General features: G+C 37.6%; 2 protein-coding genes and 1 long non-coding RNA gene across 5 annotated transcripts; all 3 read right to left on the bottom strand.

Moving 5' to 3' along the window:
• Window positions 1-148: 148 nt before the first annotated feature.
• Window positions 149-6767, bottom strand: LOC117637991. Its single transcript, XR_004587249.1, has 4 exons — window positions 6655-6767; window positions 1350-1459; window positions 593-722; window positions 149-348 (listed from the first exon to the last, which is right to left on the bottom strand). It is a non-coding gene; the product is annotated as an uncharacterized LOC117637991 (long non-coding RNA).
• Window positions 6768-7032: 265 nt separating this feature from the next.
• Window positions 7033-12596, bottom strand: LOC117638798 (sugar transporter ERD6-like 7). 2 transcript variants are annotated; one of them, XM_034373918.1, is made up of 21 exons: window positions 12327-12596; window positions 12148-12217; window positions 11960-12049; window positions 10646-10872; window positions 10466-10528; window positions 10094-10183; window positions 9932-9991; window positions 9770-9835; window positions 9583-9648; window positions 9402-9477; window positions 9248-9312; window positions 9063-9155; window positions 8876-8956; window positions 8711-8795; window positions 8473-8516; window positions 8333-8395; window positions 8182-8241; window positions 8047-8100; window positions 7869-7928; window positions 7664-7778; window positions 7036-7500 (listed from the first exon to the last, which is right to left on the bottom strand). In XM_034373918.1, exons 4-21 carry the CDS (start codon window positions 10829-10831, stop codon window positions 7385-7387), a joined length of 1443 nt encoding a protein of 480 aa, XP_034229809.1. In that variant the 5' UTR covers window positions 10832-10872; window positions 11960-12049; window positions 12148-12217; window positions 12327-12596; the 3' UTR covers window positions 7036-7384. The 2 variants fall into 2 exon arrangements, with proteins under 2 accessions (XP_034229810.1, XP_034229809.1); XM_034373919.1 differs by lacking the exons at window positions 11960-12049; window positions 12148-12217; window positions 12327-12596 and having other exon boundaries at window positions 7033-7500; window positions 10456-10528; window positions 10646-10669.
• Window positions 12597-12868: 272 nt separating this feature from the next.
• Window positions 12869-16539, bottom strand: LOC117638799 (sugar transporter ERD6-like 7). 2 transcript variants are annotated; one of them, XM_034373920.1, is made up of 18 exons: window positions 16131-16531; window positions 15980-16042; window positions 15569-15658; window positions 15418-15477; window positions 15239-15304; window positions 15058-15123; window positions 14822-14897; window positions 14660-14724; window positions 14478-14570; window positions 14273-14353; window positions 14095-14179; window positions 13925-13968; window positions 13785-13847; window positions 13630-13689; window positions 13491-13544; window positions 13323-13382; window positions 13125-13239; window positions 12869-13024 (listed from the first exon to the last, which is right to left on the bottom strand). In XM_034373920.1, the coding sequence occupies exons 1-18, from the start codon at window positions 16317-16319 to the stop codon at window positions 12909-12911; spliced, it is 1446 nt and encodes a 481-aa protein (XP_034229811.1). In that variant the 5' UTR covers window positions 16320-16531; the 3' UTR covers window positions 12869-12908. The 2 variants fall into 2 exon arrangements, with proteins under 2 accessions (XP_034229811.1, XP_034229812.1); XM_034373921.1 differs by lacking the exons at window positions 12869-13024; window positions 13125-13239; window positions 13323-13382; window positions 13630-13689 and having other exon boundaries at window positions 13497-13589; window positions 13719-13847; window positions 16131-16539.
• Window positions 16540-16770: the final 231 nt, after the last annotated feature.

The following is a 16770-nucleotide window of genomic DNA, read 5'->3' on the forward strand; positions in this document are numbered from 1 at the left end:
ATGCTTTTAGTCGTCGCTTACCGTTGCTAAAAGGATCTATAGAAGCGGTTAAGAAAACCGCCGCTAAAAGTTGATTTTGAATTTTAATTTCGTCTCTTCCACAGGTTAATACGAATGTATATTTTGACAAAGTACGTGATTTTAGGAATTTATAAAGTTAGAAAGAGCATACATTTTCTCCATGTTCACAAATATTACATGAAAATGTTCAAAATTTCACTAATGCTATTCATTCGGATTTTATACAATGTTGTGCAGACATTACAACTATTTTCCCGCTTCTCCATGGCTTAGGCAGAGGCACCCCACATAGTTGGATTAGGCCCGCAGGTAACCGATTATCCGAGACTGCAACAAATACCAAAGTGTCAGGTAAACTCCAAAAGTAATTTCATGCTGATAAAATGATGCCAAATACTTCACCTCCTACTAATCAAGGAAAGTAACCATATAGATGATAAATACATGAGCAAATAAAAGAGATATCAATCTTCAAAGTAACAAAACCCACTTACATGAACATAAATCCATGCATGAGCAGTAAAAATGATTTGAATAAGTACCATAAGAAACAATAAGCATGATAATTTACCTCAATTATATGTTGAATTTACTGCCCATTGTGCTTCTTCAACAGCTGTATCGAAACCAGAAGTTTTGTCCATAATCAAAACATCATTGTCTATGATTTTTACAGCCACTCTTAACCGTCTTTTACGACACTACAAGAAAAATAGAGAAACACAACAAATAAATTAGATTTAAGAAGATTAAGGCAAACGGAAGAAGCAAGCAGTCAAAACTTTCAAAGACGCTATAAAATCCCTACCAGAATTTATGTTTATATTCCAGTACATCATTTCCCAACCTCTACCAGCATTGGCTATGACGTTTTAATAACAACGTAAATAAACAGAAAGGCTATCCCAAACTAATCTCTTATGCAGGTCCTATGAGTGCAATGTTAGATAATTATTACATAAAAATCGACCCTTGAACATACCGTAAATCATTTAGTGATCTTATGGCTTCCATCCCCTTAGATTACATAAAGAGTGAAGTATATCCCATTCTACTAACCCTCATAGATTACTTCCTAATTACAACTTAGAAAACTAAGAAGTATATAGCTCACCTGCAATAAACCTCATAATATTTATGAAAAGAAAAATAAGTCAAAGGATTAACTCCAATTTCTCAAAATTCTTGAGCTAATAACAGTAAACCAAAGAAGGAACCCAAGACTTAGCACATATGAGAAACACATAAAATTTTAACTCCATATATCATCATCACCTTCAACAAATACAATTTAAGAGTACTTCTAATTTGAAAAGTATATTAGTTACCTTACCACGCTTCATATGATCATCGCTCAAAAGCTCTCAAGGGCGAGCAATTTCCCCTTTCAATCACATTGGTTGTCCTTGGTGGTGACACTTGGTTTTTTTCTTCACTACTGTAGGCCACAAATCACAAAAATCACGATGATGAAGAAAATATAATGCTCACATAGAACAACAAAATCAAGCCACAAATCACACCAAAAGGATTAAATTGAAAAAAGATCAACTTGTACATTATGGAAAGAACAAAGGATACAAATTTTGATTTTCTACAAGTTATATCTGTGGAAAATTATAAAGAGACAACAATTATTAAACCACTTGGATATATCTGGGAAATATAAAATGCGCAATTAACCTAGAGTATATTGGACGTATGGGTGGCTGCTAGCTGTGAGGTTAGCTTGGTGGCTGCTAGCTGTGATTGATTTAGTGATTATTTTACACGTCCTTAATTTAGGGGCATAGTTTTTTCCTGGTTTTAGTGTGTCGGCCATCAGCTCTTAGACTGGCCAATGGAACCTTAGCCTTTCCTAGCTTTTTCATATATACATGTGTAATATTGTAAACAAAGGCACAATGACAGAAAATATTCTTCCCATCGTTTTCCATATGGTATCAGAGCTGGAACCTTAACCGGCCATTCTCCATTTCTTTTTCCTTTGTTTCTTCTGTACATGCCATTCAATAATGGCAGAAGATAATATTTTTGGCTCTGAAGCTGAAAGCTTCACAGCACCTCCTTCTAGTTTTCCAGAAGCTGAAGTCAACCCAAACCAGCGACTGTGCTCTGTGTTGTTAAATGAGTTTAACTATCTTCCATGGTCTAGAGCAGTAACTCTTGCCCTTGGAGGAAGATCCAAACTCGGATTTGTTAATGGAACCATTGAGGCACCTGAAGATTCGTCTCCGGAGTATGAAGCATGGCTGTGCAAAGACCAACTGGTCATGTCGTGGCTCCTTAACTCCATGGATCCTAAGCTGTCTGAGATCTTCAGCTTTTCAGAATCTTCTCTTTCCCTTTGGAAGGCAGTCAAAGATATGTATGGCAATCAAAACAATGCAGCTCGAGTGTTCCAACTTAAGAGGAATCTTGCAAGTATCCAACAAGGTGATAAATCCTTTGTTCATCATCTCGGTTGCATGAAAAATATGTGGAACAAACTAAATATGTATCGACCACATACTATCGATGCTGCCATACTATTAAAAAGGTCTGAGGAAGACAAAATTTTTCATTTGCTTGCAAGTTTGGGGTCTGAATATGAAGATCTTAGAAGCCATATTCTAATGAACCCCGAACTTCCATCATTTGCAAGTGTTTGCACTACTGTCCAGCGAGAAGAAGTACGTAGGAAAGTCATGAATGTTGACATCAAATCTAGTGTGTCTGAGGCTAGAGCTTTTGTGACAAACCACAAGTCATCTGGAGATAGAGTGTACAAGGGAAAAAGGCCAGATCTGAAGTGTTTACACTGCAATAATATTGGACATCTAATAGATCGATGCTGGATATTACACCCTGAGTTGAAGCCAAAGTTTGAGAACAAGCCTTCAAGAGACTACAAGGGCTCACAAACCAGATCACATACAACCAAAAACCATGCTGCTGCTGCTACATCAATTGATGGGCTGATGAACTTCACAGCCAATCCGGCTAACTTGATAAATGAATTCTCAGCCTATCTTCACACCAAAAAAGGAAGCACAAGCGAAGTATTGACGGGAGAAAATCAAACTGCTCTCCTTGGGCAGTTTGCAGGATTCTTAGCTGAGTCTAATCGTGTACCTCAAGGAGATGTTCCAGGTATTATGTGTGCTCTTTCAACTGCTCTAAATGTTAGTCATTCTCATGATTTTTGGATTATAGACTCAGGTGCCACTGATCACATGACAAATCAATATTCAAAGCTATACAATTTTGAAAGCTACACTAAACCATCACTAGTTTCTATAGCAAATGGTAGAAGTGTACCCATTCTAGGTAGAGGGAAAGTTAAACTGATTTCAGATAGTGTTGAGTTCACAGCATTATATGTTCCATCGTTTCCTTTTCAATTGTTGTCCGTAGGAAGGATTACAAATTCTCTCAACTGTCGTGCAATTTTCTCCCCTCACAATGTTGTTTTTCAGGATCTAGCCATCAAGAAGCTGATTGGTGAAGGTCACTACCTAAATGGGCTGTACTATTTTTCAAATGACCTTAATGTTCCAAAGGGGTTCCAAGTCAGTTCAAATCTACAACATCAGTTGTGGCACCAACATCTAGCACATCCCTCAGATTTTTTTTTTTTGTCTACTTTCTTCCCTAGTTTATGCAAATCCTCACCTGTATGTGAAATCTGTCATTTGTCAAAATTTACTAGACTTCCATTTAATTCTTCCATATCTAGAGCTAGCAAGCTTTTTGAGATGGTGCACTCCGATGTTTGGGGATCTGCACCTCTAGAGTCTTTTGATGGTTATAGGTACTAAGTTACTTTTGTTGATGATTTTTCAAGAGTCACTTGGTTGTACCTCCTAAAATTCAAAAGTGAAGTCATGGATGCTTTCAAGAATTTTCATAATCTTGTCATGAACCATTTTTCGTCTCAAATTCACATACTAAGGTCTGATAATGGCACTGATTATACATCCAAAAATATGACTAACTATTTGAGCACACATGGCATTATACATCAAACAAGTTGTGTAGGTACTCCTCAGCAAAATGGAATTGCCGAAAGGAAGAATAGGGATCTACTTGAGAAAACCAGAGCTCTAATGTTACAAATGAATGTGCCTAAGAGGTTTTGGTCTCAAGGAGTTCTTACAGCTACCTACCTCATCAACAGACTGCCTAGTCGGGTTTTGGATTCAAAATCACCATATGAGGTCATGCAAAACAAAAAAATTAACCTTTCCCATCTGAGAATTTTTGGATGCACTTGTTATGCTCATATCCAATCCCATCACCGAGACAAGCTTGATCCCAAGGCAATTAAGTGTGTTTTCATGGGTTACTCCTCCACTCAAAAAGGTTACAAATGTTACAATCCATGTTCCAGAAAGCTATTTGTTTCAAGAGATGTAAGGTTTGATGAGATCAAACCATATTTCAACAAACCATCAGATCAAAATCGTCAGGGGGAGCACTTACTGGATTTCTTTCCATTACCAAATCCAGTCGAAACAAGTGATTGTGTTCATTCAGTACCTCACAACAGTGACTCTCATGCAACCAATATTGACAACGTGATTATTGGAGATGAAACTGAAGCCTCCGAAGCACAAGTTGTTCCTCATGACAATGACACATCATCTATAGAAGAGAGTGGAGCTGAACCTACTATGATCCCATCTCAACCTCGGAGGAATCCAACTCGAGATAGACATCCACCATCAAGGCTACAAGACTATGTAACGTTCAATGTAAGGTACCCAATTCACAAGTTTGTAAATTACTCCAAAGTCTCTCACTCCCATGCAGCTTTTCTCAGTAAATTGTCAAATGAAAGTGAACCAAGGAATTTTCAAGAAGCCAATCTTCAAGATGTTTGGAGGCTAGCCATGGAAGAAGAACTCAAGGCCTTGGATGAAAATAAAACCTGGAGTGTAGTCCAGCTTCCAAAGGGAAAGAAGGGGGTAGGCAGTAGGTGGATCTACAAAACCAAATTTAATTCTGATGGCTCAATTGAAAGACACAAGGCAAGGTTGGGGGCTCGCGGTTTTACTCAAACGTTTGGAGTTGATTATAAGGAGACATTTGCTCCTGTGGCTAAGATGAGTACAGGGAGGGTCTTGTTATCTGTTGCAATTAATCATGAGTGGCCGTTGTACCAAATGGATGTAAAAAATGCTTTTTTGCATGGAGACCTTGAAGAGGAAGTTTACATGCAATTACCTCCTGGTCATCCACAAGCACAGAATTCAGGTATGGTTTGCAAGCTTCACAAATCCATTTATGGATTGAAACAATCTCCCCGTGCCTGGTATGCCAAGCTGAGCTCTGTACTTGAAAAGTTTGGTTTCAAGAGAAGTCATGCTGATTCATCCTTGTTTGTTCGAACTGGATCAGTTGGCAAATTAGTTGTTCTAATCTATGTTGATGATATTATCATCACAGGTGATAATATTGATGAGATTAACACTCTTAAGCATTCTCTTCATCAGAAGTTTGCTATTAAAGACTTAGGAGTGTTAAAATACTTCCTTGGGATTGAAATGGCTACTTCTCCCAAGGGACTGTTTTTAAGTCAACGGAAGTATGTGATTGACTTGCTTCAAGAAGTGAAGATGATAGATTGCAAACCGGCCTGTACACCTCTTGATAGCAAATTGAAGTTGGATTTGGAAGGAGAGCCTCTCAGCAATATAAGTCACTATCAAAGACTGGTGGGTAAGCTTATATATCTGACCATTACTAGACCGGTTATAACTTACGCCGTCAGTCTTGTAAGCCAATTCATGCATGCACCCACTGAGGCTCATTTAAATGTTGTTAAAAGGATTCTAAGATACCTCAAGGGCTCCATTGGTCGGGGAATTATCATGAAGAACAATGGTCATACTCAAATCATGGCATACACCGATGCTGACTGGGCAGGGAATGCTATTGATAGAAAATCCACTATAGGCTACTGCACATTTGTTGGAGGAAACATCGTGACATGGAAGAGCAAAAAGCAAAATGTAATTGCTCGCTCAAGTGCTGAAGCTGAGTATAGAGCCATGGCTTCTACTGCATGTGAACTCATTTGGCTCAAGAGCCTTATCTCAGACTTGGGTTTTTTGAGCAACAAACCTATGTCTCTTTTTTGTGACAATCAGGCAGCTATGCATATTGCCTCCAATCCCGTGTTCCATGAACGGACCAAACACATTGAAGTTGACTGTCACTATGTTCGTGAACAAGTTCAGTCCAAGGTAATTCAAACCACCTTCACTCGGAGCCATGATCAACTTGCTGATGTTTTCACCAAGTCTCTTGCTTCCACTCAGTTTCAACGCTTGCTGTCCAAGCTTGGATCAATTAATCCCTTTGATCCAACTTGAGGGGGAGTATTGGACGTATGGGTGGCTGCTAGCTGTGAGGTTAACTTGGTGGCTGCTAGCTGTGATTGATTTAGTGATTATTTTACACGTCCTTAATTTAGGGGCATAGTTTTTTTCCTGGTTTTAGTGTGTCGGCCATCAGCTCTTAGACTGGCCAATGGAACCTTAGCCTTTCCTAGCTTTTTCATATATACATGTGTAATATTGTAAACAAAGGCACAATGACAGAAAATATTCTTCCCATCGTTTTCCATAAGTAGAAGCCAGCGGTTACCCTGTATTGGACAAATTGGAAGCATGGTAGTGCATTGTCCCTCTTGCTACTAATCTGACAGAGGTAAAATGGCTAGCGACGACTTGTGAAGAACTAGGTATTGGGATTTTGTTATTTGGGGATTTTGGTTTTAGTCGATAACCGGTTGGCCCCAAATCGCAGGCCTAAAATCGTCATCTCTTATTCTTCAAGTTCAGAGAAATTGGGTTTTTATTTTTTAGGTGGCCCAAAGAGTAATGAGCCCGTTCTAGATAAAGAGAAATATAATGTTCCAGAAACCCAAGCCTATAATAGACAAATTGTAAAATATGCGCACACATACATTGGCAAACTTATACAATTGGCACAATTGGCTACTTAACTTTCACCTTTGTCAACGGTTTAGTCCAAAGAAAAAGGGCATTGACTTGCAGACTAGTGGTCTCACGTTCAAAATCTCATGACACTTTGATAGTGGTGTTAGTGAGAAACCCCTCTTTTCACCTTTAATGCCATAAAAACAAAGACTTTCACCTTAAATCCAAGTATTAGTTGGTTCTTGTTTATGTTTGTATAAACACTAATTCTGGTATGTATCAATTTAATTATCTGTAAAAATAACAGTACAAAATTCTTCTGGTGTGGAAGCCTCTTCCTTGTACCAGGTTCCTGGTTTGTGCTGTCAAAATTTTCAATGAGAAATACCCACAAAGAGTGCCCTTCATGTCTTCTCTTGTTCTTCCTTAATCATCTATTTGTTAATGGCTCCTTGGATTTGTTCCAGGGTTTTCCCTTTTGTTTCAGGTACTATCACAATCACGAACAACACAGACAGAACATTTACTACTGCATAGAGAATGAAGGTACCTGAAAATGACACACAAGTAAATTAATGAATAGCTCTTATAACTTGTAAACTTATAAATTACTTGGACTTAGCTTTCACAAAATAGAAGAGTTGTTTGCTTAATAAGTTTACTCTGCTAAATATTTCTATTTATAAGTGAAGAAAATGTTGATGTCTATTTACCGTAGGAGCTCCAACTCATAAGAAAGTTGAAAGTGTAGGAACACAACCATGCACCAAGCCAGTTCACTAACGTTGTTAAGCTTCCAGCCTGTCCTTTAATGTTTATAGGGAATATCTGCAGAGGATATAATTTTTCTTTAGATTGGTGACTTGATCAAGACAATCATGATGGATAAAATGAGTAAACCTAGCAGATTTTGTATACCTCCGACATCAGAACCCAAGGAACTGCTCCCATTCCTATTGAAAAGGATCCTATAAAGATCTGAATGCAGAAATGAATTGTTAACTATAGAATGAAAAGAGAAAAGACACAAGTCGATTTTAAAAGAAACTGATCTGCATGGAGAGTATGCTTTGAGAAAGGCTAATGAGTTACTAACCAATATTCCGGCTACCGCAAAGATGGGAGATGCCTTGAGTGCCAATCCATGAACCTGTTTCACAAGGGCTCTCTTCTTATCTTTTGTTGGATAAACCTTAACAAACAGATATTAGGGTCAGCATTTGACGATTACCTTGAGAAAGAATGAAGTGGCAATGAGGACGCAGCCAAGTACCAACCCTGATGCAGAAACCTGGAATAAATTGGAAAAAGTTACACTTAACGAGTATGAATAGGAGTTTATCTCAGAAGATTATTAGAACTAAAAGTGTGCACTAGTTTACCAAAATTAGAGGCTTTCTTCCAGCTTTATCCATTACCGCTGCGCCAAGGCCAGTAACCACAACCTGTGAAACAAAACCACATGAACATAATGGGGAGAAATTAAAAGATTCCAAGAGCTGTCACCGTAGGAATTTAGAACCTGAAGAATAGCATAGGTTATAGTTCCAAGTCTGGGAGAAAAGCCTGAGATAGTTCAAATAATAGAGTAGTTAGCTTTCAATTGTATAACAAGTCTGCTTTAAGTGAGTGATTCAGTTTGCTGACAGGAAGATGAAAGAGATAGAGACAGATACACTAAAGTTGTAGATATTAGAAACATAGATTATATAGTAGTGTCAGATGGTCAAGCTATTCTTTCAGTTAGTAGGGTTTTATACCTGCTTGCTCAAAAATATTGCTGACATAGAAACAGACCCCATTGATTCCCCCCAATTGTTGACAGACCATCAACCCAACTGCAATCTGATAAGGAAAGTTTAACTCAAAGTGAAAGAGAGATAAAACTGACTGTACAAATAAATAGTGTAGAGAGAAGTTATTACAATGACCGAGCGCAAGTATCTTCTTTGAAACAAATCCAGCAATTTGGCTTGAGGGAGCAGGTCAAGAGAGGCTATATATTCCTGTCAAGGTAGTAAATGAAATGCCTTGACGCATATGATCTTCGAAATGCTCTATCAGATTATCAATGTGGGTTAGGAAATGAGTTAAGAAGTTGAAGATAAGAACCTGGATTTCTGCTGCTTCGTGAGATATGTCAGCATCTTTGCCACGAAGTTTCTGCAGTGCAACTTCAAAATCTTTCTGGCGTCCTGTCTTTGCCTGCACTGATGATGAGTCATAATCTGTGTCTTCATTTTATTGAATGTTACCATCAGATAAACAGAAAAAGAAAAGGAGAAGTACTTTCTTACCAACCATCTTGGAGACTCAGGAATGAAAAAGAGACCGAAAATGATCACAGCGCAGGGAACAATTCCTGCAATCACCACACAGATGAGCCTCCGCCACTGTATTAGAGATCATAGGGTATGCTAATTAAAAGCACAGGTTGTCTAAGAAATTCACCGATTATTGCTAAAGCCCTCCAACTGACTACTACCCCAATTATGAAGGAGACAGACACTCCGGTAACAATCATTAACTATATAATAAGCAAAAGGCAAAGTTAGTTATGATCAAAACCCATATAGGTATAGAGGTTGTTGCCAGTTAGCTTCAAGGATTGCATTTCTGATTACATGTTTACCTGGTTTATAGCAGTTAGTCTTCCTCGAAGATTTTTAGGTGCAATTTCAGCTATGAAAACAGGTACCTTATTATCCGCCCAATATTGCATTAAACTTGGTTAATAACATATGTTAAAACTTGAAATATCATATATAAGGTACTTCCACGATATATTGGTCTCGCAGGAGAAGAGGGTAATAACTCACAATGTATGAAAAGGCACCGCTACCGTACCCTGTTGCCAGTCTCCCAATGTCCAGAGACAAAGCCCCCTTCAGTAGAACATGAATATGGTTACATATATGAGGAGAGTATTTGCTTAGTAGGCAAAAGCACAGAGAAATTTCGAAAGTACAGTTAATACGAACCTTGGAAAAGTAAATAGCAAGCCAACCTGCAACACAAAAGACACAGGACATTCTCAAGGCCTGCATACAAGTTTACAGTTTAGATATTGTTAGATAGTGAATATATCAATGAACACAATTAAGGCGTGTCCTATAAATTCAACATAGTTTCTCAAATCGTACCCCTTTTCGACCAAGAAAATCTGTGATGGGGCCAATTGTGATAGCACCTATCATTGCACCAAATGTCAAAATGGAGCCAAACATTGAATACTGCACACAAATGCACAGAAGAGAGTATAAAAAAACTTTAGTTGTTCTTTAGCATTTAAACAAAATCCAGCAAAAGTATTATGCGGAATGTTTACCAAATTCCTTGATAGTATTCTCCCATTTTATTTTCAACCTCTAATTCATTTCAGGAATTAGTTTTATATCTTGTTTTTGTTTTCTTGAATCTAAAAGTCCACCCTAATACCATGCATGCATTTACATATCCATTAAAATAGCTGTGTTAGTAATATTGTTACAGGTGTCCTAGTCACCTTCATATACCTGTGCTAATGATAAATTGAGATCTTTCCTGATGGCAGACTGAGTAGGCGATGAATAGCCCACCTGGAAGCCATACAAAGAGTGTCAGAACAACACAAAATTGAACGAAATTTTCGGTCCAAAGATCACAAATTTTCTGCTCTGCCAATCAAAAGCTAAATGCATGCTAAGCACTCTTACACCACATCCAAATTCATAAGAGCCACAAACTGCAACGAATGTGCTGAGGTAAACCATCCATTGATCCCCTTTGGTGCTTCCATGACCTGATCCATCTCCAACATCCAAGTTATTATCCACCCTCACCAATGGCTCTCTTATCTCCTCCTGCGCATCATTCTTTGCATACTCTTTGATGGCGGCCATGTCTGCCTGATTATATATAACTCCCCTGTATGTCTATGAATCTGTATAAATTGCAAAGAGAAGATGATTCAAACAGATGGGTACTTTAAGCAAGAAAATATGATATAATGGAAGGCAAACATAGAGAGCACAATATGCCAGAAGGGTGGTAAATTTTCTAAATTTTCGATTAAATTATTATTTTAAAACTTCTAAGTTTGGTCAATGCTGCCCCTTTGCGGTCATTGTTTTTTTCATTTTTCTAGGATTTGTAACAAAGGAGCTCAAAAGTAGGCAATTCTCGTGCTCAATTGGTTAAAACTTGACTTGCTCAAGATTGCTACGAATTGTATATTTGCTGACAACGCAAGGCAGTGCATCGCAGCATCAGTTCAGTCCAGTAAAACAGGACAATATATAGTGATATGCCGTATTGAATAAATCGTTGTCGTTTGCATGACATGCTCTCACTTTCACATAAAGGTATTGACAGAATTGGAAAACGTCACAAGCAATCGGTTTCTTCTATGTCTTTGAAGATTTTGAGGAGTATTTATAGGATTTGTATTATAGGAGGCTTAGATTAAAGGTCAATCACTACAAAGATAAAAAGAAGACCCTAATTGGAGAGACGAGACAGGAAGGACTTTGGTCGGCAGTCATTGTCCAAAGTTGCAGCCAGTATAGGCTTATAATAATCCTTTTTTTCCTTTCCTTTTTAACCTTTAATCAGAAATGAAAATCCAGGCTTTGTAACATTTCTATCCGTTTTCATTATGCTGTCTGTGCATGATAGCTGAATTGTGATGGCTTGGCGAATAGTTAGGTTCAAAATCTACGTAAAATGACCGTATAAACTCTAATCAAACATCTAGCCCGTTATGTTGTTAGATTGTAAATGAGCACCAAATGTATCGTGGCTTGATCGAATCCGAGCCTTGTATTTCGGAATGCTATGCATTAACTCGGATTATACTTCTTCTCAAGGCTTTTTATCACAATGCTTGTAGAAGTGATCTCCATTTGTTGGTTATTGTCATGTATGGCAAACATTCCTTGCAACAAATGAAACACCTAAATTATGGCATGAATGAATTTAACCATCCTAAAAATAGTAATACAAAATGCTTGCAGTTTTGAAGCATTTACCGGGATTCCATCTAACAAGTTGCAGGCTTGAGCTGTCAAAGTTGTCAATGAGAAGTACCACAAAGAATGCTGCATACAGAATGAACATTCCTGAAAATCACAAACAAGTAAACTATCAGCTCTTATAACTTGTGGACATCACACCACAAGAAGTAAAATGAAAGGTGGATGTTGATTCTATTATTAACATTGCAACGGTTAGAGCTTCTTTCCAGATGGGAGTGCTTCCTATCAGTGCAAGCCTTCCCCCTACAGGTTCTGTGACAAAAGAAAGGATTTGAATTGAATCAAAACATGCCCAGTATGCTATCTGTGTGCTCTCACACATAAAACTAGTAAAAGGGTCAGAAAAATGAATGGTCAATACCTCTAACTTAGAGGCTCTAAGATAAGTGTTTTGACTTGATCAATGCCTCCTTGTCCATCATTTCCTTTTGATACAGACAAATTCATTTACTTATCTAGAAGACGACCAGTTGGTGTCAATTGGAAATCAGCATTGTCCGAAGACTTTTCAGAAATGGGTTCAAGCAAAACACAAGATTTAAGATGTGTTTCTTTCTAGGTCCCGATTTATAAGCTTTTGTTACCTTTCCCGGCGAATTTTGTTCCGGACAATATTTTCCCCTTTTTTTCTAAAAAAAAAATAGTTTTTTTTAATACATTCCTTGCAACAAATAAAACACAAAGGTACGAACAATTTAAACTATTTTTTTATTATTTAAATTTAATTTATAATTATTTAAAAAAAAAATTTAAAAAAAAAAAAAAAAAAAAGAAGAAGCAGTGCAATATTCTTGTGGTTTTGAAGCATCTTCGAAGATTCCATCTACCAAGTTGCTGAATTGAGCTGCCAAAAATTTCAATGAGAATTACCACAAATAATGCTCTCTTCTTTTTTTTTTCTTTTTTTTTCTTTTTTTAAATGAAAAATTCTTGCTTGAATTCTCTATTTGTTAATGGCTCCTTGGATTTGTTCCAGGGTTCTCCCCTTTGTTTCAGGTACCATCAAAATCACAAACAATATAGCCAGAGCATTGATTGCTGCATACAGAATGAAGGTACCTGCAATTAGAGACATATAACTAGTTATTACCATGTATAATCAGATTGCTTTCCAATTTTACTCTTCAGTTTTTACAATAACAAAGGAAAAGGTATTTACCATAGGAGCTCCAACTCATAAGATAGTTGAAAGTGTAGGAACACAACCATGCACCAAACCAGTTCACTAACGTTGCTAAGCTTCCAGCCTGCCCTTTAATATTTATAGGGAATATCTGCAGCAGATGGAAATTTGTTTACGTCGACGACAAGATCCATTATGGACAGTTAGACGAGTAAATGTTGCAATTTTATGTACCTCAGACATCACAACCCAAGGAACTGCTCCCATTCCTATTGAAAAGGATCCTATATAGACCTGAATCCAGAAACCAGTTGTTAAACAATGCAAGGAGAATAAATGAAAATTTGACGCTAAGAGAGATCGATAAGCATGGATAATGTTTTGACAAGGCTAATGCATTACCAGTATGCCGGTTACAGCAAGTATGGGAGTTGCTGTGAGTGCCAGTTCATGAACCTGGTTCACCCAGAGATTTTTTCAGATTATTGTTGGATAATAAACCTAGACAAAGGGAAGTTAGGGTCAAAAATTGAGGGATCACCTTCAGAAAGAATGAAACTGCAGTCAAAAGACAGCCAAGTACCACCCCTGATGCAGAAACCTAGAAAAGAAATTGGAAAAAGTTAAAACCTTGTGAATATAAATGGGAATTTGTCTCAGCAGATTCTCAGTACTAAAGTCTGTGCCCTTGTTTACCAAAATTAGAGGCTTTCTTCCAGCTTTATCCATTACTGCTGCACCAATGCCAGTAACCACAACCTGTAAAACAGAACCACTTTAGGATGCATCTAATGGACAAGATTAAGAGATTCCAAGAGATGTCACAGTAGGAATACCTGAAGAATAGCATAGGTTATAGTTCCAATGCTGGAAGAAAATCCTGAGATAGAACATTTATATTTCAATTGTAGAGCAAGTTACAGAAAGGTGCAGTGAAGTTGTCGGTAGATACTGAAAACATAGATTGTAGTAGTGTCAGAATGCCAAGCTATTCTTTATTTTGTACCTGCTTGATCGAAAATATCACTGACATAGAAACAGACGCCATTGATTCCTCCAAATTGTTGACAGACCATCAGCCCAACTCCAATCTGATCAAACAAAGGTGTAATATCAACGGAAAGTTAACTCAAACACAAAGAAATGTAAAACTGACTGTGGAAATGGTAGAGAGAAACTATTACAATGACTGAGCGTGAGTATCTCCTTTGAAACAAATCCAGTAATTTGGCTTTAGGAAGCCGGTCAAGAGTTTCTATATAATCCTGTCAAAGTATTTACATGGTATGTCTTAACATATCTGATCTTCCAAATGCTCTAAGAAATCATCAATGCTCTAAGAAATCATCAATGTGGGCTCAGAGGAGTTCAGGAATCGGAGATAAGAACCTGGATTTCTGCTGCTTCATGAGATACGTCAGCATCTTTCCCACGAAGTTTCTGCAGTGCAACTTCGAACTCTTTATGGCGTCCTTTCTTTGCCTGCATTCATGAGGAGATCATAATGTCTTTATTTTGTTGAATGTTACCATCAACTCAGTAGAAATAATTAAATAAAAGTAGTTTCTTACCAGCCATCTTGGAGACTCGGGAATGAAAAAGAGACCGAAAATGTTCACAGCACAGGGAATAAGTCCTGCAGTCACCACACAAATGAGCCCTCTGCTATTGTATGGGATATTATTGTCTATTTTAAATCTCGAACTACAAGCACAGTTTGTCTAAGAAATCACCAATTAATGCTAAAGCCCTCCAACTAACTAGTACTCCAATAATGAAGGAAACAGACACTCCACAGCAGATCATTAACTGCAGAATGAATAACAAAGTTAGATATGATCCAAATCCATATAGTTTGTTGTTGAAGTAATCTGTATTTGCTTGCTAAAAAGTATCAAAGGCAAGTCGCAAAAGATTGTTAGTTGTTAGTAGTAAGCTTCAAGGATTGCATTTCTTGTTACAGGTTTACCTGATTTATAGCAGTTAGTCTTCCTCGAAGATTTTTTGGAGCAATTTCAGCTATGAAAACAGGCACCTTCATCACCCAATATTGCATCAAACTTTGTTATTAACATGTGTTGAAACAGGTACTTGTATGTATTTTGTGGTCTCAACATACACTCAAGTTATAAAGGAGGGTAATAGCTAACCACGTATGAAAAGGCTCCCATTCCGTATCCGTTTGCCAGTCTGCCAATGTCCAGAGACCAAGCCTCCTTCAAAAGTAATAAGATGCGGAACAGGAATTAGGCAAATATATATATCTGAGGAAAATATTTGCTTAGTAGGCATAGGCGCAGAGAAATCCCAAGTATAAAATAATACAAACCTTGGAAAAGTAAATAGCAAGCCAACCTGCAACACAGAAAGCACTCGACACTCTCAATGCCTGCATACAAGTTTACAGTGAAGATTCTGTTAGTAAAATTTCTGAATAAGTGATGTGTCCTGTATAATCAACATCATTTCGCAATTTGTACCCCTTTTCGACCAAGAAGATCAGTGATGGGACCAATTGTGATAGCACCTATCATTGCACCAAGCGTCAAAATGGAGCCAAACACTGAATACTGCATACAGAATACAGATGCACAGGAAGAGAAAAGAAACTTCAGTTTGAAAGTTGTCAAGATCAAATTAAAAAACTGTTTTCCTTTAGCATTTAAAGGAACATCCAGCGAGTCAGTTGAAAGAAAATTTTCTAAAGCATGCTGAAATTACACTGATACCACCTCAGAGATTGAAAGCAATGGCACAGCAGAGAATGCAAACCCTCAGTCATACAGTAGAACAAGTATAGATTTCTACTCATGAACTTATTATATGTCCAAAGAACAGCTCATATAGAAATATTAATAGAGCAGTTATAGATGATCTAATCACTTCCATACCTCTGCTAATGATAAACTGAGATCTTCCCTGATGGCAGACTGAGTAGGCGACGAATAACCTGCCTGGAAGCCATACAAAAGTTTCAGAACTTGCCTGTCCAGAGATCACAATGGTTTTTCTGTATCAGTTAAAAAAACTATAAACACTTACACAGCATCCAAATTCATAAGAGCCACAAACTGCAACAAATGTGCTGAGGTAAACCATCCATGGATTCCCTCCTCTGCTGCTTCCTCCATCAGCTGATCCATCTCCATCAGCCAAGTTCTTCTCTACCCTCATCAGTGGCTCTCTTATGCCCTCCTGCAAATCACTCTCTACATCCCCTTTGATGGCCATGCCTGCCTGATTATATAACTCCCACTGTCCCTATGAACTTCTATAAATGGCAAAGAGAAGAAGAATCAAAGAGATGGGTAGTGTAAGCAAAAAACTATCAAATAATGGAACCAAGAAATCTCTATCCTCTCCTTATAGGCATAGAAATAGTGAGAGCCATATGCCAGAAGGGATGTAAATGCTTTATTGTACGAAAGTATCTTTTCTTTTTTTGTTTTCTTTATTCCTTTTTTGTTTTCTTTATTCTTTTTCTGTTTTATTTATTCTTTTTTTTGAACTTCTGAAGGTTTGATCTACACTGCCGGTTAATGAAACAGAACCTTGTTGAATTAAAAATATCAACAAAATGCTAAATGCGGGCAATTGTCTTGTTGTGCTCAAGTAGTTCTTTCTAACTTGACTTGCTTTTTATGTTCGACACCAGTTGCAAAGCCGCCAACACCAAGGCAGG

This window comes from Prunus dulcis, chromosome 8 (assembly GCF_902201215.1).
Source record: "Prunus dulcis chromosome 8, ALMONDv2, whole genome shotgun sequence".
NCBI lineage: Eukaryota > Viridiplantae > Streptophyta > Magnoliopsida > Rosales > Rosaceae > Prunus > Prunus dulcis.

Coding starts and splice junctions, on each gene's coding strand:
- LOC117638798 (XM_034373918.1), bottom strand. CDS start 10,831: ATGGCCGCCATCAAAGAGTATGCAAAGAATGATGCGCAGGAGGAGATA. Junction 7,929..8,046: donor TTGCGGTAGCCGGAATATTG/GTTAGTAACTCA, acceptor TTCTGCATTCAG/ATCTTTATAGGATCCTTTTC. Junction 7,779..7,868: donor CTTGGGTTCTGATGTCGGAG/GTATACAAAATC, acceptor TATCCTCTGCAG/ATATTCCCTATAAACATTAA.
- LOC117638799 (XM_034373920.1), bottom strand. CDS start 16,319: ATGGCCATCAAAGGGGATGTAGAGAGTGATTTGCAGGAGGGCATAAGA. Junction 15,124..15,238: donor TGGGAGCCTTTTCATACGTG/GTTAGCTATTAC, acceptor TGGGTGATGAAG/GTGCCTGTTTTCATAGCTGA. Junction 14,180..14,272: donor GATACTCACGCTCAGTCATT/GTAATAGTTTCT, acceptor TTGTTTGATCAG/ATTGGAGTTGGGCTGATGGT.